The sequence below is a fragment of the Lupinus angustifolius genome, chromosome LG06 (assembly GCF_001865875.1).
Source record: "Lupinus angustifolius cultivar Tanjil chromosome LG06, LupAngTanjil_v1.0, whole genome shotgun sequence".
Lineage (NCBI taxonomy): Eukaryota > Viridiplantae > Streptophyta > Magnoliopsida > Fabales > Fabaceae > Lupinus > Lupinus angustifolius.
In genome coordinates this window covers 8538995-8563855 of record NC_032014.1, presented here as the reverse complement: position 1 = coordinate 8563855, position 24861 = coordinate 8538995, and the positions used below count along the sequence as shown (strand labels likewise).

The following is a 24861-nucleotide window of genomic DNA, read 5'->3' as shown; positions in this document are numbered from 1 at the left end:
TTTGTATCACTTTTATACCTTTTTCTATTTTATATTTATTAACTACAACAATGAGATGGACTTTTTTTTACAAATAAATAAAATATATTACATATATGCCGACAAATCAAGTCATTTTGGTTCATAATGGTGTAGTACCCCATCAATTTAGTTCTTGATTGTCAACAATTATAAAGTTTTAGTCCATCAAAGTTTTTCACCGTTAGCTAGCCTAATTCAATAGGGGTTAGATAACAGTGTTAACTTGGTTGACCTGGATTAACATGAGTCACGTGTCGCTAATCTACCACGTGTTATTTTGAGTATAAAAAAGATTATGTGTTAAGAATTAATAAAACAATCAAATATATAATAATTTAAAAATAAATAAGGTCGCCTAATATATATATTAGTTGAGTGTCTAAAAGAATAAACACAAGTGGCTTATTGTTTTTCTATCCCTTCTCGGACAAAAGGAGCTTGGGTCATTTAGGAGATTGATCAATGACATATGGATCGTGCTTACCTGTTAATTACCAAACCACTTATTATATGAAAATATTTTTGGTTTTAGAGAATAAAATATATTCTCATAAATTTTCTTATTTGATCATTTAAATTATGGTATGTATCTTTTTTTTAAATGGAAATATTTTAGTAGAAAGGATGTTAAATATAACACACATCATAATTTTAGTAGTTGTAAAAAATAACTTATCTCCTCTTATAAAGATGTAAAGCGACATTTTATTCTCTTAATTTTTTGGATTTTAAGTTGTATTTAAATTTATAATGAATGTTTAATTATATTTCAGCCAAATTAATGAAATTAAAGTAATATATTTAGTATGTCTATTACTAAACCTTAGACGAGGAAAACAAATTGTGAGTATTACCCAAGACTTATACATATGACAATAAAAGCGTAGGTATAACAATTTATTGATGATGAATGAAAATGTATATAAGTATATGTTTTTGAAGCTATACCAACATTTTTGTTTGTTACAAATAATTTTTGACTGTCACTATATAACAAATATCTTGGATACTGATTAGAAATGACAATAGGATGAATCAGATTAAATTTTTGATTATCCAACCTCCAACCCACTCTCAATGTTGAGCTCAATTTCTATTGCAGTGAAGCTGAAAAAACAGGTACAATATTTGCCCGACTCAAAACATTTTCCCTATATCAAGCACGACCTTGAATCCAGTAAATGAACTTGGGGTAAATCTGAACGCAAACTCAGTTAAAAAAATTCCTCAATAAATTCGGGTTGAATTCGAGCAAGTATCCACATATTTGGGTTAGATTACTATCCTTGCTGCCTGCCTATTGAGGGAGCCAGCATGAAACACCTCCACTGATTAAAATTGTAGTTTTTAGTATTTAAATACCAAATTAATTTGTCATAAATTGTTAGTCCATTTTCACCCTCTATTTAATCATTACGACGATTACCCAAATAATCCCGTTTTTTTCGGAGCATATATAAATGTATTTATTTATAGGCAACATCTTTCATATATTTAAGAAATAAATAAGCAATAAACAATATGTTTTTATTTGATACATGTTTCATTTTTTTCTCAGGTAATAATTTGAGTTCCAGTGGAGGAAAAAATCACAACATATACTCCTATCATGATACATATGTTCTCAACTCAAATAAAATGATTCCATGAACAATGCTTGTAACCTAGAAAAAAAGAGAAAACAATGATGTATTAATCATATAAAATTTTTACACTATTATTGTATAAATTTTACATTCTAGAAAAAAAAAATATCCACAATTATTATTACTTTGATACATTATATATGGGTCCATGTTTTCACACTTGATTTTGTGCTTATAATTAGTCCAAATAGGATTATACCTACTAACTATATCCAAAGAGAAAATTAATGGGAATATACATCAAGTAGACCAACCCAAAAAGTGACCTAAATATGGACGGCATCAAAATTATCGGCGTGTGCTTTCTTAATTACATTTTCTCTACGTGTTAAGGGCTAGCTCATATCTTGTTTCATAATTTTCAAACAGAACAACCACCCATCACAGACTTGTTGATAGATCCTTGACTCAACTGGCCCATATAATGGACGGTGGTCCATTGTTCCAGACTTCCAGGGATATATGGCAACAACTTAGATTCTTTCTCTTTTGTTTTTCCCATTACCTTTATGCCAATGAATTAATCGGGGTTTTATTTTATTACCGATATTTTTAGAAAATTAGTTATCATTTAAAGTAATTTTGAGAAACACTTCAAAAAATTGAGATAAAGCTGATTCTTAAAATAACACTTCTAAGTTTATTTGTTGTTTTTCTAACTTTTTATACACAATTTCATTTTTTTTCTTGGTAGCATCCTTTTCATTCTTTCATGATAAGTTATACTTTATTCTCTTGTGGTTTGTCTGAAAAAATAAAATTGGCCCGTTTTGCTATACGGTTTGAAATTTGATCCATTTTGCAATAAATTTGAAACTTTACTCATTGTGGTTTTCAGTTTGATGCCCAATTTCCTATTGCTAACGAGTTATTGATTTTTTTCAACAGAAACAAGCCAAAAAAAAAAATGAGTTACCATTTTCTATACTTTCAATAGATATTATCCATGTGCAATTCTTATTGTTTTTTTTTTGTCTCATTCTATTTGAGGTCAACTATGCCATAATATATAATGAAGAATTAGTCATATTATTATATACTGAAAGCTGTTAAAATGATTATAAAATTTGATAAATGAGTTTGCATCTCAAAAATCTAGAGGAGTAAAATGAGAATATTCGTATCAATTAATTTAATGAAGTTGTACCATTTGAACCCAATTAAATAATCATTTTCTTTCAGCCCAAAAAATGCAATATTTTTTGTCTGTTTGTAATTTAGTTTCTTCTATTCATCATTCCCCCTTTTCCTTTTACAATTATTTCCTTTTGAAAAGGAGAAAATTAACTACAGGAAAAGTAGCTTTCATTTTGGGGGACAAGGAAAATCTTTTTCTCCCGAATTCATCCATAAGCATCCAAAGTCTTGACCTTAGCATAAGATTTGAATCATGCAATGGTAATTAGGTAGACAAATATAGAAAGCACAAAATTTGTCTAAAAAAGGATTCAGCACCACAAATTTGACACATTGGTCCATATCTAGCACCTACCAACTTTCACTACTCCACATTTCAAACGTATTTTTGCGAATTCTGTACGAAAATGGTTGTTGCTCCTCGAGTCAAAAAGCAGTTTCATTAGCAGCACAAATAATGAAAATATGGGGATAGTCAGGTTCACAAAAATTGAAGAGGGCCCACAGACTTTACACTTTTCGATCCATAATTATATTTTAGCCGTGGACCGGCAAAGGTGGGTCTACATAAGTATTTGGTAAATAATATAGTTTTTTTTTGTATAACTAATAATATTATCTTATATTATGAGTACTGAACTAATCTATTTTAAATATGCAGTTGTTCTTTCACTAATTGTCACTCACATGAACCAAATATTTAACTTTTTGACATATCTCGAGATCTAGTGTGACCTAACATCACTAGATCAACTTGATATTGGTAAATATAATGAATGTTTTGTAAAAGTGTTTGAATAAAAACGTAATGGATGTTCTTTTGTATGGAGGTAGTTGGTGAATCTAGATCTTCCTACTCTATCCAACAAAGAGTAGTCGACCTTAAACTACCTTGAGTGACTAATTTAAAAGGGAGTTTGACGCTCAATTCAATATGAGTGAAACCTTAAACTAACTTGGACAACCAATATGGATGTTTTAATCATGATGGGTAAAATCATGTTTTCGTCTATACTAACATTGGATACATCAATAATAGCGGGTCACTCTGTTGTACTTGTTTTCACATTGACATAAAGTGCTTTTGCTAGGATGGTCGCCTTGCTTTGTCTTTTGTTTAGACTATTGTAGTCGCAGACTATGTATACTTCTGTCATATGAAAAAGGATATCATGCCCTCTTCAGCCAACATGACTAGTTCTTTAGCAAGGTTTTATGACTTTATATGTGTTGATTAGATCATATCTTATCATTGTTGTCTTTTCCCAAACTTAGATTGGTTATCCAAATATGATTAACAACCACATAAGCCAAATATATTCACCAGATGATGTGCTTAAATCCTAATTGTCATCCAAAATTGACCTATAGTGCCAGATGGAGTAATGAGAAAATACTACTATTGAAAATTTTCAAATGGTGTTAGGTTAGTATTGAAATTGTTAATAATTATTTTCACACATTTCCTCTTTATTTTTTTCTTTCAAACTAGCAAGATACCCATGTATCAGCAATGCACAGGGCAATACTTCTTTGCTGTAAGATTAATAATACATATTACATGTACATTTATATGATTAAGAAACATATGTTACTTTTGCATTCGTATTGTTAAGAACGCACATGTGACCCGTGCATTCGCATGACTAAAAACACACATGTTAGTTGTACATTCGCATTACTAAGAAAACACATGTTACTCATGTATTCGCATAGTTAAAACACACATGTTACTTATACATTCACATTATTAAGAATACACGTCTTACCTGTGTATTTGCATATTCAATCACATAAGAAAAAGAAATGACAATTTTTAATTTGAAATTTCTAATTGAAATAACAAAGTGAAAGTCTGAAACATGATACCATATTATTTTTATTAAAATAAATATTTTAAAATTTATAGAAAATGAAATGATTTTTTCAATTTTAAATACGATTTTTTTAATGAAAAAATGGAAATCAAATCATATACTAATTTGAGTTTTTTTATTAAAAATATATTTAAAAGTTATAGAAAACTTCAATTTGGAATTTGATTTTTCAATTATAATTGAGAAAAATTAAAATTCAAAGAATCTGAAATATTAAAATTCAATTGGAAAAGTGTTACTAAACTTTGATGAGGTGTAACAATGCAATAATTCTTAGATCAATAATAAACGTTAAATAATATACATAGCTTAGTGTAAAGAAATAGTTTGGATGTGAAAAATGATTTCAATCTCATCTAATGCTCAATGTCTATTACATTTTAACATAACAAAACATAGGTACGGTAAACACTCAATTTTGGTGGGGTGGCAACATAGACCAATCACTAATTATTATTAAATTATTAACATATAAAAAGTAAGGATAGTGTGAGAATGTACATAGTAATAACATGTGACATGAATGAATTTTTATTTTTATTTTTTAATAACTTAGAACATTTTAAGATGGGAAAATGTGAGGAGAATGTGACATGTGGCATGACGGGAAAACATGTGAGGAGGATGTGACATGTGACATGAAGGGAAAACATGTGAGGAGGATGTGACATGTGGCATGAAGGGAAAACATGTGAGGAGAATGTGACATGTGGCATGAATGAGTTTTTTTTATTATATTGTTAATAGATAGATATTGACAATTTTGTCCCAACTCAATATGATTTATATGATCTATTAAATCACCAAATAATTGTTTACTACTAACATAACAAGTTTCTTCATACAATTCTAATTTAGCGAGCTAGCCATGCCTATCAAATTTAACTACAACATCTCTCCAACTTTAGGTACATTTTTTAAAATGAATTTATGTTTTGTATTTCTTTCCTCCAACTTATATTAATATTTAAAATAATAATAATCATGTTAAGAAATTAATTACTGTATTGTAAAAGTGATTATGATTATTATGTGCCACTATTATCATTGTTCTAATAGCCCAGGTCTCTTTCAGAAACTGGACTAGCCCAACTCCAAAGTTGTAGGATTAAACCCATAATACACACACAAGTTGTGAGCCCAACATCATTTCTCTTAGTCCTAGCTCGTAAAGCCATTCAATCCCATGATACTCGTTCCACTATACAATATTAACGGATTTCAATTGCTTTGAATGTTGTTACATTGGAAAGGTGGGTCTGATAAATGAATAGTTTTTGCCTGAGAATTTTTCTTCCTTAAGTCACCTCTTATCTATATTAATTAAGCATGCAAATAATTAAATTCAGTACTGTGAAACCAACTCCAAGCGGTCACTTTATTCTCTTGTCATATATTCATAAATTACCTTTCTAGAACATGTTTGGAGTGATCTCTACGACAATATATTCACTTTATTCTCTTATCATAGAACATCATTTTCACCATTCTTAGTAATAGGATTTAACATGAATGTTCACCGCAATGTTATAATAATTCTTAAATAAAAGTAATATAAATTAATGTAAATGAATTAAAGGTAATACAAATTAATGTAGATCATACTTTGAGGTATATATATATATATATATATATTAAACTTTTGTTAATCACTACTATCATTTTCAAAACAAAAATCTGTTGATCAATATGATTATAGAATAAATTTAAGTCAGAATATTATGGTAATTTTAAGTTGATTGTTTATCTTAATTTTGTCTATTAACTTATTATCTAATTGTTTTAGGTAAAACTAACACGGGACAAACAACTTAAATAAAAATAGGTTTGATGGCCAGAGTCGGACAAAGTAAAGTTAAGAAGAATCATTGGAATAAAAGTAGGGCTGGAAAGGAGCCGAATCGAGTCGAACCAGAGTTCAGCTCGATAAGGATTTGTTCGGCTTGAAACTCGATTTGAGTTCGATACGAATTATTTTTTTAGCCCGAGTTCGGTTCGGTTAAAGTTCATAAACTGTTCGGCTCAGTTCAATTGGTTCATTTAGATAACTTAAATAGTTAATTAATTTTTTTTAAAATTACTACAATTTAACGAGTCGAACTGTATCCAACTCGAGTTTGGTTCGTTAATTTAACGAGCTCAATTTCCAACTCAAGTTTGGCTCATTTGATTTATGAACCAAGTTTATCGAGCTAAATAACGAATCGAATTTCGAACGAATACCGAGTTGGTTCGGTTTATTACCAGTCATACCTAAGAGACCAAAAAATCATCTTTTTCTCCAAAGTTTAACAAAGGGTAGGTCGATGGCTATTCATAGCTATTACCTTGACACCAAAAAAGAGTTCGACCCAATGCTTTATTTAGAAAGATTGAGTATACCATCTTTCTTCTAACTTGAATGCACATGTGAACACTAGTAGCTAATAAAATGGGCTGGTAGTAATGGTAGAGTAAATTGTTGTGTTTGGATTTGGGCCTTGATGAAACTGGTTGGAATTATATTAGGCTGTGTCTGGATAATGGGACCAACTATACGGCCTCGTTTTCTTCTTCTTCGCTGAACGTGGAAAATTGTGAGGAAAGAAAAGCAATATGCTTTGCAAAGTAAATACTAGTTACACCACATTGTGAGTAGTATAATTTGAAGTATGTGACATAGTAGGAGTGATAAAATAGTTTTAATTAAATAGTCAAAATATGTAAATCTATATATAACTAACATAAGTATGTAAATGTGGAAGAAGTTGACTAACTATATTCAATAGACAGCTAAATTAGGTGTATTGTTCCATCTATGTGGGAAAGCCAAATGCTATTTCTCTTGCTAATGATTGAACTTTTATTTTACATGCTTATATAAATATGAGTAATTAAAGAAAACTGTAAGTGCACACAGATACACCGTATAGTACGATGGTTACAAAATAACTTACGTGAACATTCTCAGTTTATTTTATACCATAATTCCATGGGCTGCAGACACACTACCTTGTCTGTAGTAGCAAAATCGTAATTTCAATCCAAAATTGTATGTTTAACTAGTATATGATTTGTAATATATAAAAAGTTAACTACCACATTCATACTATATATGAGTCAAATTGGAAACATGATAATATAGTATAACTACTTTCACAAATGAGAAAAGATGTACACACTGATAGTGTAATTATTGTATCATCCACCATTTTTTTTAAATCATGACTTTTGGAAAAAAAGTAATCTAAATAAAGGATAGATAGATAGATGATACTTTACACCGTCAATGCATAGATAGTCTTCACAAATTCCCTTTTTGCTATATATTAAACAAATAGTGTGATATTTATGCACTAAAGTATGAATATTTATATACATTTAATATATCATTTATCATTCATTTGTATTATATTTTTTGAGGAGCCAATAATAATTAAATAGTGCTACCTAACAGGATGGAGACCATTTGTCCCAAATGGCGTCTCATTTCATGTCCTAAGTCAATTAAAGTGCAATATTTTATTACTTTTTGCTTTTAAATTCTTTATTTTATCAATATATTACTACATGATTAGGTTGAGATAGAGAAATGAGACACCATTAGAGACAGACGATCTTCATCCTTACGTAAGGTTGGGTGGAGACAGATGATCTCCATCCCTACGTAAGGTTGGGTAGAGACAGATCAGCCATGCAATCACTACAAACATTGGTGCAAACTGAAATGATGAAAATATATGGTAGTGACCATGCAGATTCGATAAGCTTACCTTAGCTTGATGTGTAGTTAGAGATTCTTTCCCATTTTCGTTACATATTTGCTTCTATGGCGTAAATATCTCTATTTGCTTTTAACGAAGATTATAAAAAATAAGGCATTTGTAGTTACGTTATAGTTAACGTAATTTGACAAGCAAAAACAGATCCTTGCCCACATTAGACATCACTTTGGCAACTTTCCACCTTCTTGGTATCAAAAAAATATAAAGAGGTCCACTTAAAGATATACATTGGCTCACCAGTTACTTTTATATCACATTATTATGTCCATGACATCTCTTAAGTGTAATTCTATACTATATACTTTATTTGGGAAAAATATAAAAGAATTATATGCAATGTTTCCTTTGCAGGCCTAGACAAAGTGAGTGTGGTTGATAATACTTGATAGCGAGGCTTCTATGGCCCTATGGTGATAATTGCCAAAGTCAATATTGATGAGTTAGCAATAATATCAACAAATACTTTGTGTTGAGTATTAACTCGATTTTCCCCATTCATTTCTTTGTTTCCTTAACCCTTTGTCCTTCTTAACCTTCCAACTACCTTCTAGTTCGCACTAGTCACGTAACGAACGTAAAGTGACAAAATTAAATGGGAATAAAAATTAGTGATTAAACTGAATCAACTCATGCTAGCTAATCCTGTGCTTTTTTGACACTAATCTTCTTATACAACACCAATACATTAAAATTAAAACTACAACCTTTTCTTTTTAGAAGTTAAGATAGATTTGAACTTATAACATATCATTACTTGTGGTACGTGTGGTATAATAAAAAGGTACTTTATGTCATAAAATTTGATGACCCCCTTTGAAAAATTGTTTTTAAAACTAGATACTAGCTTTACCAAATTGCAAACTGTGCTAACATGCTTAGGGATTTTCATTATCTACTTATTAAAATTACATTTAAATGTGGCTCATGTGTCAATTTGAAATTTTAAAATTAAGCCTTTATTTAGTTGAAGTGAGTTTGAAGAGAAAGAAGATAAGAAGAGAAAAAGTGGTGAAAGTTTTATATCTACACTCATTTGGTTGTAAAGAGATAAAGAAGGGAGATAAATTTATGGTGAGTTTAAATTGTTTTCTTCTCCAATGTCTGAAGAAAGTGGGGGAAAAACATCAAGAAAACGACCAAACTACTATCATTGATTTTATAATATTTAGATAATCCAATAAAACATAATTGTCTATTCAATAAAAGTTCACACCACTTTCTCTTTTATTTCTCTCTTCTTTCTCATAAACCAAACAACTCTTAATTTTACTATATATTTCACTTCTTTTACTTCACTTTTATTCTTTCTTCCTATCTTCTCATCTTGCACACTAAACTAAAGATAGCATAAGTAAAATACATGGGTTGGTGAGTGCATGATATGATAGATTTTTTCAAAACATTATCATATAGCAAACGGTGAATCGAAATTTATGTGATCGAAAAGGACAAAAACAGTAAGTAACAAGATCAATGAGTCCTCTTTATCGTCAATTTTCAACTTTGGTTTTTAATATCTACTTCAAATGTTGTCGTTATCCTATCCACAAAATTAATAACTAGGAAAAAAAATAAAGACCGTGTTTTGTTTGCTAGGAAGGATGAATCATTATCACGGCACTAGTGGAGCACTACCCTACTCTATGTGAAAATGAAAAGACTACCTAGCTATGCCCTTTTTCCCCAACTTATCAAGCAATAGGGTAATACATACAAATGTTGAATAATGTGTATATATGAACCAGTACTTAGCAAGAGCTGTTTCATATTCATTACAGAACTCCAATATGTTACTTGTACGTTAGATAAAATGGATGGTAAATGAGGGGATTATGGATAATTAGAGGGATAGACCCATGAACATTTTCATGTTCTAGAGGTGTAAAGTAGACAAAAGGAACAGTATCCGTCTATCCGAGACATTTCAAATATTCAATAAATAGGATAAAACATGTTTTCTAGGAAGAAATGGCTTCGGGCTTCACAAAATTTGTTCAACCCAATACAAACTCACTCACTCACTCCTCATCCTCTCTCTGCTCCTCTGCTGCTGTGCTCAGTAGTAGAAGTTCACTCACAGCACACAAATAGACACTTCCAAAAACACACACAACTCATTACCTTTTCCCTCTTCTCTACACACTAAAATGCAACTCCTCTTCTTCCTCTTACCCTTCTTCCTCTACCTCCACCACTCCACCACCGCCCACACCCTCTCCGATTACCATTCCCTCCTCTCTTTCAAAACCACCTCCGTCACCTCCGACCCGACCCATTTCCTCTCCTCATGGACCCCATCAACCCCTTACTGCACCTGGCCAGGTATAACCTGCGACTCCTCAAACCGCCACGTCATCACTCTCAACCTCACCTCTCTTTCCCTCTCCGGCACCATCACCACCCTCCACCTCCCTTTCCTCGCCACCCTCTCCCTCGCCGACAACCATTTCTATGGCCCCATCCCTTCCTCTCTCTCCTCACTCTCTTTCCTCAAATACCTTAATCTCTCTAATAACAACTTTAACTCCACTTTCTCTCCTCAGCTCTCGAAACTCCAAAATCTTCAAGTCCTCGATTTTTATAATAATAACATGAGTGGTCCTCTTCCTGTTTCGGTTGCTAATATGACAAATTTAAAGCACTTGCACCTCGGTGGTAACTTTTTCTCCGGTCAGATCCCGCCGGAGTATGGAAAATGGCGAAATATTGAATACCTTGCTGTATCCGGCAATGAGCTTACCGGAACTATCCCGCCGGAGATCGGAAACTTGAAGTCGTTGAAAGAGCTTTACATTGGGTATTATAATACTTATTCCGGTGGGATTCCGCCGGAAATTGGAAATTTGTCGGAGTTAGTGCGTTTTGACGCTGCTTATTGTGGGCTCTCTGGTGAGATTCCGGCGGAGATAGGGAAGCTGCAGAAACTTGATACTTTGTTTCTTCAAGTGAATGCGCTTTCTGGGTCTTTAACTTCTGAGCTTGGGAACTTGAAGAACTTGAAATCTATGGATTTGTCGAACAATGCACTTTCGGGCGAGGTTCCAGCGAGTTTCTCATTGCTAAAGAACTTAACTTTGCTGAATCTTTTTAGGAACAAGCTTCATGGGTCGATACCTGAGTTCATTGGTGAGCTTCCAAATTTGGAAGTGTTGCAACTTTGGGAGAATAACTTCACTGGGAGCATTCCAAAGAGTTTAGGGCAAAATGGGAAACTCACACTTGTTGATCTTTCTTCTAACAAGTTAAGTGGATCACTTCCTCCTGATTTGTGTTTTGGGCAAAAGCTTCAAACTTTGATTACTCTTGGGAATTTCCTCGTTGGCCCTATTCCTGATTCACTTGGAAAGTGTGAATCTTTGACTAGGATTCGTATGGGAGATAATTTTTTGAATGGTTCTATCCCTAAAGGGATTTTTGGTCTTCCAAAATTAACCCAAGTTGAGCTTCAGGATAATTTTCTATCAGGAAATTTTCCTGAGTCTGGTTCTATATCTCCAAATATTGGCCAAATTACTCTTTCTGGTAACCAGCTCTATGGACCTTTACCACCTACTATTGGTAACTTCACCAGTATGCAAAAGCTTCTTCTTGATGGTAATAAGTTTTCAGGTCCTATCCCTCCTGAGATTGGGAGGTTGCAACAGCTTTCAAAGATGGATTTTAGCCATAACAAGTTTTCTGGACCTATTGCTAAAGAAATCAGTCATTGTAAGTTGTTGACTTTTATTGATCTTAGCCGCAATGAGCTCTCTGGTGAGATCCCTAAGGAGATTAAGAATATGAGGATATTGAATTACTTCAACATTTCAAGAAACCATTTAGTTGGTACTATTCCTGGGTCTATTGCTGCCATGCAAAGTTTAACTTCTGTTGATTTTTCATATAATAATCTATCTGGTTTGGTTCCTGGTACTGGCCAATTCAGCTATTTTAACTACACCTCTTTCCTCGGCAACCCTGAACTTTGTGGCCCTTATTTGGCTCCTTGCAAAGAAGGGGGTGCCAATGGCTCTCAGCAACATCATGTTAAAGGACCATTGTCTCCTTCTTTGAAGTTATTGCTTGTTATTGGTTTGCTTGTGTGCTCCATTGTGTTTGCGGTTGTGGCAATACTCAAAGCTAGGTCGTTGAAGAAGGCTGGCACTCGTGCGTGGAAATTGACTGCATTCCAACGATTGGATTACACGGCTGATGATATTTTGGACTCCTTGAAGGATGACAACATTATAGGCAAAGGAGGTGCAGGTATTGTGTATAAGGGTGCAATGCCAAATGGGGATCTTGTTGCTGTGAAAAGGTTGCCAGCTATGAGCAGAGGCTCTTCCCATGACCATGGTTTTAATGCTGAGATTCAGACGTTGGGGCGAATTCGACACAGGCACATTGTTAGACTGTTGGGTTTCTGCTCAAACCATGAGACAAATCTTTTGGTCTATGAATACATGCCTAATGGAAGTTTAGGTGAAGTTCTTCATGGTAAGAAAGGAGGTCATTTGCTTTGGGACACAAGGTATAAAATTGCTGTTGAGGCTGCGAAGGGGCTTTGCTATCTACATCATGATTGTTCGCCGCTTATTGTGCATCGTGATGTGAAGTCGAACAATATACTTTTGGATTCCAACTTTGAAGCTCATGTTGCTGATTTTGGTCTTGCTAAGTTCCTTCAAGATTCTGGAACATCTGAATGCATGTCTGCTATTGCCGGTTCATATGGATACATAGCGCCAGGTACCATATTGAGATTCATATAGAATTGATGAGTTGTATGTTGAATTTATGCGACTGCTTTTCTTTTATAATTATATTCCTATCTATAATCCTTAATCATCGGACTTGTCTCTTTTGACTGAACATCATTGGTTTAGGTTTAGAACTGTACATATTGCTGGGATACCCTTAAATAGTTAATGATGCTAACATGCCATGTGGTCTATCATGACTTTTTTGTTTTCTAAAACACACTTATGCCTCTTGAATTGTCCACTAAATAAGCATGTTTTCAATTACTAATACTATTACTGGTGACCTCTTGATTTTTCTACTGAACGGTCATGTTTCCCATTATGATCACTACTTGGAAGTTAATAGTAGGTAATTCTGTAGTAGATGCCTCCTTTGATTCTTGACCATAGCCCAGGGCCCAGGCTATAATTGGATTAGTCCCATAGATTTTGGTTAGAGAATTCACATTTGGAAACAGACGGTCTTTCAGATTTCCTTGTTTCTCTCATAATGACTTTGATTTACTTAACAGTTTCCAATTAATATGGATGCTTTATTTTTATTCATGATTATGAATTTATGATTGTAGTTTGTGATTTTGATTGCAGAATATGCCTACACATTGAAAGTTGATGAGAAAAGTGATGTCTACAGCTTTGGGGTGGTTCTTTTAGAGCTTGTGACAGGAAGGAAACCGGTAGGAGAATTCGGTGATGGTGTGGACATTGTGCAATGGGTGAGAAAAATGACAGACTCAAACAAGGAAGTAGTTCTAAAAGTTCTTGATCCTAGACTTCCCTCATTTCCGAACGAAGAGGTTATGCATGTCTTCTATGTAGCCATGTTGTGTGTTGAAGAACAGGCAGTTGAGAGACCAACTATGCGCGAAGTTGTTCAAATCCTGACCGAGCTTCCGAAGCCGCCTGGCTCAAAACATGGCGACTTGACATTCACTGAATCTTCTTTGACATCATCAAACGGTTCGGAGTCTTCAACTCCAGCATTATCCAAGGAACCTAATGATCAAGAACATCCTCAGAAGTCATCATCACCTGATCTTCTTCTTAGCATTTGAAGTGCAATGTTGGGGGTTGGAATGTTATTTTCATATTTATTTCATTGGGTCATATGATAGCTTTTCCTCGTGCTTTCTTCAGTTTTACTGTTTGGGGTGGGGTTTTGTCTAACTTTCAAGGTGTTGATGTTGTTTGGTTCTTTCTACTGTTTATTTTATTTTATGGTTTTGTAATTTGTACAGTAGGATTGGTGGGAGTAATTTCTTTATTATAAAATCTGTCTTGACTTGTTTTATGGCTTGACTTGTTGCTGTTCTGATCCAGCAAGAGGGAACAGTGTAAACATGCATTTAAAAAAAATATGGTGTATCACAAAGTGTGCCCCTTCATGACACTGCTTGTGATTGGTCGTAAAAAATGCATTTAAGTTAAAAAGTAATGATTAAGTATTTTTTTGACCAATTATAAATAATGACATATTAAGTGGTACACTTTTGTGGGACAGCAGACGTTCATAGATGTTCACCCGTAATCATCATGGGCAAGTACTGTTTCTTTCAAGCCAATGATAATAAAGATCACCCGTTTCACTTTTGATATTGATTTTGGGTATTAATCCAATTAAAAAGTAACATATTAAAAAAAATATAAAACTTAGACAATATAAATATTTTGTGACATGATCCGAATTGATGAGAGGAAGGGTGAAAGGGACACAAAATAACACAATCTGGTTGGGTATAAAAAATATGTCTGTTATTTTTAAATTTTTAAAAGATTTGTTATGATTGATAACACTATATATGAGCCGTGAATGATTCATGGACCATTCTATGAGTGAACTCGTTTTCCAAATTCCATTTTTCAGTTCAAGGTAGAAAATAAGAAAGGAACCAATTAACAATGTCTTATTGTACATTTAAAAAAGATAGCAACCTTTTTTCCTATTAGGTAGATAGATCATTCGTCTTAAATGGTGTCCCAATTTGTATCTCAAATTAATTAGAGTGCTATTGATCTGGGACAGATAACTTAAGCTCATTCTAAGGAGTTCAAAACCAAAAAAATAACTTAAGCCCTTTTTATTTTAATTAAAAAAAATTAAATTTTTTTGGTTTTGAAAAAAGGCTTGAGTTCTCTTTTTGGTTTTGAACTCCTTGGAATGAGGTGGATAAATTTGATCAAGTAATCAATTTGCTAAGTCAAGCGCCTATCCCTTGTTTTTAGCCGCCCCATATCTTCATGATGGCAAGTGGCTTTATCTTCTCACAATTATCTTCAAGTAAGTAGAATAACAACTTTACAATCTAATTTCTTTGATTATAGTCGTGTCATCCCTAAGGCCATAAATAATCTATATTCTCCTATTTTCATGCTAACTGAATCCTCGTGTTGCTTGGAGAAGATTTGATTATGCCATTTGAATTTTCATGACTCTAGCCACGTGACAAGCTTACCCTTGATCCTAAGTGAACTACTTGGTCACGAAATATGGACCATGTTACAAATAAATCCCAACTTATATTACATGAATTAAATGCTTAAAATAATTGAATGAAAATAAACCTAAGACTATATGAGAATGCAATCTCATTTATTTGAATCAATGCAAATAAAATAAACCTAAGTTGGAACATAAACTAAGGACATAATTGTCCTTCTCACATACCCTCTCCTGGGTCAATTGTGTCCTTTGAGACCTTAAGAATCTCTACCTTGGCCTTGGCCCAGTTGTAGGACCATCATGACTTCCTTTGCCCTTGGGATCAAAGGCTGCCATAGGAGGGTTTACATCATCCCCTCCCCCTTTAAGTGAATTCGTCCTCGAATTGCCTTATTCTTATCATTCTTTCTATCCTTGGGGCAAGGGATGATGTAAATCCTTCTAGGGCAACCTTTGATTCAAAGGGCAAGAGAAGTCATGAAGGTCCTATGACTAGGGCCAAAGTCAAGTCGGCAACCTTGAAGGTCACAAAAGACTCAATTGACTCTGGAGATTACATGAGGAAGGACATTTATGTCCTTAGGGTCTATTTTAAACTTAGGTTATTTTTATTGTTATGAATAAATGAGAATTCATTCTCATGTAGACTTAGGAATGAATTGGTTAAATAGAAGGATATAAAGTTAAGAGGTTGAGCAGCTACAATCAATGATTCAAATAAAGATAGATTTGTTTTGACTAACAACTTAGTCAAACATTATCTTTTCAACAAACCAACCAGATTGGATTAGATCTTATCTATTTGATAATTTAGGATTTTAAATTTCATTATCTTCACATTATCTTAGGATTAGTTAGGATTTTAGTTTGCATTTCATATTTGATTAAATAGGATATTATCTTTTAGTATTCAAAGATAATTATGATTTTATCTTTAGACTTATCTTTAGTTTATTTAAGCCAAGATAGATTGCCTATTTATATCTTTGGCTTATTCATTAATAAAGCAAGTTTGTTTTTGAGAAAAATTGGTTTGAATTCTTAAAGTTGAGCCAAAGCTTCTTAATTCAAACTTATGAAGATCCTTATTCTTGTGACATTCTAAGACTCATCACCATCTCGATATGACGTCTAAATTCTTATCAAGGATCCTTCCTTGTGGTGAATATCATTGACTTATCAAGCTCTTAAGCTTGTAGCGTCTCCATCTTCATATCTTTTCCATTTCCCCCACAAATCTATCTTAAAATTGGCCTAAAAATCTCTATCAATACCAAAACCAAATTCTGATTTATAAAACTCTTAATTTCAAGCTAAAACAATTCTACAATCAAAGGCATCCCTAGAGATTGTCATCATAAGGCATCCACATGATACACAAATAAATACAAGCAATATATTGGCTTGTTATGACTTAAGTGAGGTTGTATTAGAGTAGTTGGAATTCAGGTACTTAATGTTGCTGTAGGATATTTATCTCTATCTTAGGTAAGTTTCCAAACTCGGTTTCGATATGATAATCTCACCAATTTGGGGAGTTAGATAAAGATAGGACAATTTAAATTTTGGTTACGGTAATTGAATCTAAAACCTATGCCATAGTTGGCTTAGCTACCATACCTAAGGACTAAGGTTATACTTGTCACTTGTGAACAATGCTTGGTACGGGCATACATCACTTTATACTTGGTATAGGAGCATGGTAGAATAAGAACGTTGGCTTGTAAAATAAGGAACGGATTTTATTTTTTTATAGCCAATTTTTTACTAGGAGGGGGAAGGATAATTGTGTAATTGTCGAAATTTGAATTTGGTTTCTCACACTTTATATCTTACAAAGTGAGGGTGCCACATTAATGGGAGGGTGTGCAAATACACACCCTGATTTTTTTTTAAATTATATATATATATATATATATATATATATAATCTTAATATTATAATTTATAAATTATTGATTATATGAATTTTAAAATAAAAATATTACCTATGCAAGAAAAACTACCTAGAAAAAGAAAGATCTATTCAAATTAGAAGTTGAAACTTTAAATAACACATAAATGTAGGAGTTTCTATTTTATACAGAGATCAATCCTTACTTTCAAATATTGTTCTATTGTCCTCAAACATTGTTTCACTTCTAATTAACCAATTAGTTTTTTATATAGAACTTTACTATTTTCCATTTCATTGTTACTATTATCTTTTTTCATTTTCCCATTATCTGAATATTGTTTCCATTTCATTTCCTTCGAATAAAACTATTTGATTTTTTATTTGTTTTATTACTTCTGTTTCGTTGTTTTCGTTATATGTTTAACATTTTTTCATTTTAACGTTTTTATTCATTACCTTCTAAGTTGTTTCATTCCCTTTATTCTTTGTTTGCTTCATTGTTTCTATTCTCTCTTTCAATCTTTGTAATTTTATTATTTTTATTCTACTTTGTTTCTATCATATTCTACTTTATTTGCAATGATTTTAGTTGTTGCCACAATAATCATAGAAAGAGATTTTTTAGCTGTAATTTATATGTAGTGTGTAATTTATTTGATTAACTATATTTAAATTTTGTAATTTTGATATATTTTTATATTTATATATAATTATATTTACTTTTTAAATTCTTTATTATTATTGCACACCCTGCTTTCAGGTCCTAGATACGTCACTGATCTTACAAATATATCAACTAGAGTGACTGGTTTTAATTGAATAAAAATTATAAGGGTAACAAAAAAATATTAGTACTATATGGATATGAGATTGATGATATTCATATTAGGAAAAGAATATATACACCGATAGTGTAAAAGTTTTTATGTCATTACATCATCCATCATTGATTTTTAGTCATCATTGACTTTTAAATAAAAGTATTGCAAATGAATAGTGGATGAGACACTGACTGTGTATAAATCTTTACACTGTCAATGCACATATTTTACACTCTTAGTACTAATGTACGCTGTTAGAATTTTCTCTCTCTACTTTTTACAAAAGAATAAGACCTAATATTATAATCCAATGAAATTATCCAAGTATGTTAATTTAGTGATTTGTTTTTAATGGAATTAGAGCATCATTACAAGTTTGCACAAAGATACGATGATATTTTTCAACACATTTTTAATCACTAAGCCTATTTTATGTGTTGGTAAAGGTACAATATATTTATCAATGAGTGTTGATTCAAGTGTATATGCTTGATTCCTCCTAAGTAAAGTTTTGGTTTCGAGTCTTGTGGATGAAAAAATATCCGCTAAGAGAGTTAGCCTCACATACATTAGATATTTCCGGCTCGGACAAGATTGTCTCCGGTGCGAAAATACCTAAACAAAAAAGTACAAGATTTCTATACTCTTATAGATTTCATATTGTGGAATCGAGTATGACAATTATTTTTCTTTTATGACAAAAACATTTTGCTGAGTTGGGTTTCAGAGGCTAAGAATGACCAGTCTCAAGATTTTTTAGCACTTATTAAGGCATATAATAATAATTTATTTCTTAGATACTGCTAGTAATATTAATGGTCCAATATGGTTAAGAGTTAGAAAAAAACGTTGGTGTTATAATATGAGGTTGGTGCACCATAACTAGGAGAAAAAGACGTGTGTGGAATTCATAATTTAAGGGCCAACTTGCCCGATACCCTTTCCTAAAGGTAAAACAAAGACAAAACTCCACTACCTGTTTGGTTGGTGTGGTTGCAGAATGAAATTATAATCTATATTAGAATTATAAAAGGTACTCGGTTATATATACCCTTTTATTCATTGTGAAACCAAAACGTGATTGCATGCAGACAGATTTATTTTGGTTGCTACGACCACGATGATGGGATGTGATGGTATTCAATGGACTAGAACAGCTGGGCCAATAGGTTGGGAAAGACATAAATCTTTTGTGGTATCCTAAAATATATCTTGTACCAATAATATTGAAGTAAAAATAAAAAATAAAGAATTTTTTAATTTACATAACATATTTTTATTGGTTTGGGATATGATTCAAAATATTATTTGGGATATCATGCCATTATCCGGTAGGGAAAGGGAATGTAAATAACCTATTTCATTTAGTGTTCCAATTCAATTAAAAAATTACACTTCATTAAAAAAAATTATAAAAATATCAAATACTATTTTTATATTATTTATTGGGTTTAATTGATAGAGAACACAATAGATATAAAATTATAAAAATATCAAATACTATTTTTATATTATTTATTGGGTTTAATTGAGAGAGAACGCAATAGATATAATTCTTATGCCATGTGTAATTTTACTTCAACTAAAGGGGCAAAAGTGTACAAATTGTAGGATCTTTAATTATTAATTGTTCACATCTAACAAGCTTTGAACATTAATGATGCAAACAACATTATTTTGTTAAAAGCTTAAATTTGTTGTAAGAGAATAAAAATCTTCTATAGACAAACAGTTTATAAACAGCAGAATTAAATCAAAATCACCGGTGAAACCTAAACCATCAAAACTTTAAAACTAACCGAATAAAATTCTATATCCATAATTCCATATATATCATTATCTTTACCATAAATAAGAAATAATAATATTATTAAAATTGTTACTAGTAGAAAAATAATAGTGTATATAGAAGATTTTTGTTCAAACTAGTCTGTACCAAAATGAAATTATAGACTGCAATGGTTGGCAAAAAAATCATATGGGAAAACACACACAATTGGGTGCATTCTTGCTGTGTGATTGTGTAATTGAAATTTGGAACATGGAATTCAACGTAAAGATCCCCTGAACACTGAGCACACAAAACATACATTGGACAACAAAATCCAATACATTAGAAAACAAAGATTAAAGCCCCTAGATACACTTAAAAGTTCAAATTATGTGTATATAAACAGACAGTTAAAATCAAAGGTACAGTTGGAAAGTTGAAAGAGAAAAAAAAGATGATTTGGTACCAATATGACAAACAACTTTACTAAAAAATCTATAAAAAAAAAAGTTGGAGAAGCAGTGGTTCAGATTTTGTACCACGGTTTTCTTCTACTCTCCCTTTAATTATGAAATTACCTGCTACTTCTACTATTTTTCTTTTGTCCTATGTTACTTTTGAGATTCATAGTTTGAAAGACAGTACATTATGTCTATCAGTAAAAAAACTCCGAAAATACCACGAATTAATAATTCATATCTTCTTTATTTCGTGTAGCTGCCTAAGCCTATATAATATTGCTTTCCTCAATTTCAATTTAGCAATCAGCATAATGAATTTTTCACTGAAATTTTGCACAGAGACATGAAAAGCACTTGATTATTCTAAGTAAGAAGTATATGATAAAGAATAATATTCTATGACATTTAGCTACACTATGATACGCTTTCATGATAGTGTTATAGTATAGTGAGATTATATTTGTCCCTACCTCTTGCTGAAAAGAAGAAAGAAAGACAAAAAAAAAATAGAGTAATTTGAAGTTATACAGTACAAGTGGCATTAATATTCGTATTTATGTTGTCAACGAAACTTTATAACTTTAGGTACCTGTAATAAAAGCAATTAGGACAGGACAAAAAGTACAAGTCAATATTGTAGTTGAGTTGAGTGATTATCCTTCTACTACCCCAGGAATCCTGATCATTTGTCCGCAAAATTTTTTATCCTTACCTTCAAAACTAATAATATATTATCAAATAATATAAAAATATTATCGTATATTCTTTTTATTTTTCTTTTTATGTAGGTGTTAACATTCAATTGGCTCAGGACATAATAGAATATGGAAAATGGGACAACTAATCCTCATTCCATCCCCACATGATTGGCATTTTATCATTGTTCGATGACATTACTGCTCTGCTTGACTTCATTTATTATTACAGACGTAGGACACTTCGGTAATTGTAAGATGCTGCTCATTTCTTATAGAATGTGTAGGATAAGAGAGAGTTCTGCTCCAATAATCATGCATTTATCTTCCCAAAAAACATAAATTGAATAACAATTTTGAATAAAGGGGTGCCCATGTTAGTCTTACAATAAATTAAATATGGATAGTGTATAGATTTATATTTATTTAGTGTATTATTTATCATTTATTTCAATTATTTTTTGAAAGAATTAACGATGATTGAAAATGAATGATAGATGATACAACAATATGTATATACATCTTTTCCCCTATTTAGACCGCCCTAGTTGAACTATAAAAGTGGTCACATATTTGTAAAAGAGTTGGTTTAACTGTTGAGTAAGGGTGGATTTCTAAACATAAGTTTCATGCATGTATATAATATTTGTTAAAAGTTATAACTAAAATATCAGAAAAGAATTACTCTGTTATTCAAAGAGCGATATATAACCTTACAAGGACAAAAAAATATAAGTAGGTTGTACTAGTCAAAGAAGTATTAAGGCATTTTGCCTAGGGGATCACCCATAAATAACTTTTTTTTACAAGAATGATTTATTAAAGATAACAAATCATTTTTTTGTTTGGTATTAATAAGTAATTCCGACTTTTACCTCTCTTCTCTTGCTAACTTCATTTTTAAAAAATAATATTAAGGACTTAAGAATCATGTTTAGAAATCTTAACCAAACAAGTTAATAATATATCAGCAGTGTTTATATTAAATTAAAAGTGTTTATTATGACAGGTATTATAACCAAGCGCGCTCAAAATTTATTTTCTTTTAAAAAATGTGTGTTCTATGATTTATTACGAGTTATTGTGTGACTATTTATTAAAGAAAACCGCTCTATATATTTAAACAGTGCAAACAGAAAGGTGAATGGATAGGGGAGATAAAGAAAGAAAGCAATGATCGAAAGTAAAGTTGATAACTTTTCTTATTTCATTGTTGAACTTGTCTAGTCAATTTGGGTGTAAATTTGGAAAGATGAAAACTTTTAATGCAAAACTTTAGTTCTATTTCTTAAAAGGAGAAAAAAGTTGAAAGAAAGGGAAGTAAAAAATGAAGTGGTCACAGTCTAACTTGAAAAGGGTGCACATGGGCTCCAACATATAACATATAATTACCAATTAAAGCAGCTTGTCCTAACCAAAGTCCAACCTCACAGCACCATGGGTTGCCCATTTTTAAAGCCCTTTTGAGATTTCAGATATATGCAAGTTGGGGATAATGATTTTGATGAGCTAAGAATCATAATGTGATTTAAAGGTTAGGATGAAAAGTTTAATGAATGAAATGAAAGATGTTATATATTCGAGTCTCACCTATAACAAAATATTAAGATATTGATATTTACCTATAAAAAAATGATTTTGATGAGTAAAGATTGACGAGTGAAGAGGGACACATGGACATAGGGAACAAAGAAGAGCATGTTTCATGGACAGTGCAGAGATATAAGGGCCTAGACACAATTAGTTTTTTTCTTTCCAAAATGGAGTAGAATAATAATTTCCTTTAGTGATATAAAAGATAATTTAAAAAAATAAAAGAAATCCAGAATCATGCAGATGATCCACGAGTGTTTGTGTATTCATTGTTGTGCCAATCATTTGTGTTGCATGTATCATTCTCATCAACACTTTGTGGTCATGATTAAAAAAAGAACACTGTCTATATACACATTTTTTTATATGAAAAATGCAAAAAGAAAAAATGTTGTTCGAAAGGCCCATATTTTACTCATTTAACAACAAAAGCCCATTAGAAAACTGCTACTATGATCGCCACATTTCTTTAAATCCCATAATCCTTCAGAGAAGTCACTGGATATCACATATCAATAGGTTTGTTATGTTCTAATTATTATCACAAAAGTAAAAGTTATATTGTCTTTTGAAACGAAGTGATGTAGAGATGTCTTTATGAATTTGTCACGGTTCATTGTGGTGAACTAATCACTTGAATAATTTATCTCATGAATTAATTGTATCTTATTTTTTTTAATCATATCTTTATCTTTTTACTTTATCTATTTTTTTAATTCAAATAATCTTAAGCATTTAAAATTATTAAATAAAGTTATTATGAGTTATTTTCAGTCAATGGGAATACTATAATCTTTTTTATCCTTTTCTACAAGTGTGTTTTTTTACAAACAAATTTATAAATTGATATTGAGTTTTGAAACTAGAGGTCCTTGAATCTAAACCTCTATTTTTTAGGTGTACCACTACATGATATGTCAATGACATTTCAAAAAAGATTTGTCCATGCTATCAAGAATGGAAAAGAAAGAATTTTACGCTCCAAATATTTAGGTTGAATATAAAGGCATGCAAAAAAAATATCAACGATTGTTTTAAGGACACGTTCAGAGAAAAAGTATGATCTTTTGTATGGAAAATTCACATTTTAATATATCAAGAAGTGTAAACAAAAAGAAACTTACATGTTAATGTTAAGCAGATAAGTACTTAATAAAATAGAATGGATACTTTTTAATGAGTTTAAGTTTGAATTACATCAAATGCATTTAAAATTTTAAATTAAAAGAGAAATGTTAATAAATGATATTTTTACGTTTCGAAAAGTGATATATATATATATATTAAATATGAAGTGTAAAATCTATATACTGACAATGTAATGATTTATACATATGCACTTCATCATCTACCATTCATTTGGATTAAAAGTTAATAATAATTAAATATTAATGATAAATGATGTAATGACCGTGTATAAAATACATACACTTTCGCTATATCCTTTTCTTATTAAATATACTGTTAGAACACTAGTTAACATTATTGATGATAAGTTGTAATATTAGCAAGGAGTGGATGATACAAATCTGGTAAAGTTTCCATGCTTGGGTCAATTTACTTGTAGCTGTTTTTCAACCCTATCATATCTTGCCATTGTCTTTTTCATCTTGTATGAGATTCCACAATCCACACAGCACCATCACTATTCTCTGCAGTTATAAAAACCGTATCGTACCGAACCGGCCAAGTATCAAAACCAGTCAAAATTGGTGAACCGGCCAGTATTTTACTAAACCGGTCGGTTTATACACATATTTTTTTTAAAAAAAAAAAACTTAAAAACTTAAAAATCCATTATAATGTGACCCATCTTTCCAACCCTTTTCAAGGCACATACTTCCAAGACATACTTAGATTACACATTTTGGTTCCGTATCATTCATGTGTAATCTCAGTGACATTTGTGTAATCTTGGAGTACTTCTGAAGATAGGATTTGGTAGAAAAGTATAATATTCATATGAACAACTTTGACTCCTTAGTGTTAAATGTTAA

General features: G+C 31.5%; 1 protein-coding gene across 3 annotated transcripts; it reads left to right on the top strand.

Annotated features, from left to right (window-relative positions):
- On the top strand, window positions 10412–14478 carry LOC109349568 (leucine-rich repeat receptor-like serine/threonine-protein kinase BAM1). Of its 3 annotated transcripts, XR_002107994.1 has the most exons (3): window positions 10422–13173; window positions 13776–14308; window positions 14350–14478. XR_002107994.1 is itself a non-coding variant. In XM_019590419.1 (2 exons), the coding sequence occupies exons 1-2, from the start codon at window positions 10593–10595 to the stop codon at window positions 13798–13800; spliced, it is 2625 nt and encodes an 874-aa protein (XP_019445964.1). In that variant the 5' UTR covers window positions 10412–10592; the 3' UTR covers window positions 13801–13905. The 3 variants fall into 3 exon arrangements, 2 of the variants coding, with proteins under 2 accessions (XP_019445964.1, XP_019445962.1); XM_019590419.1 differs by lacking the exon at window positions 14350–14478 and having other exon boundaries at window positions 10412–13173; window positions 13757–13905; XM_019590417.1 differs by having other exon boundaries at window positions 13776–14478.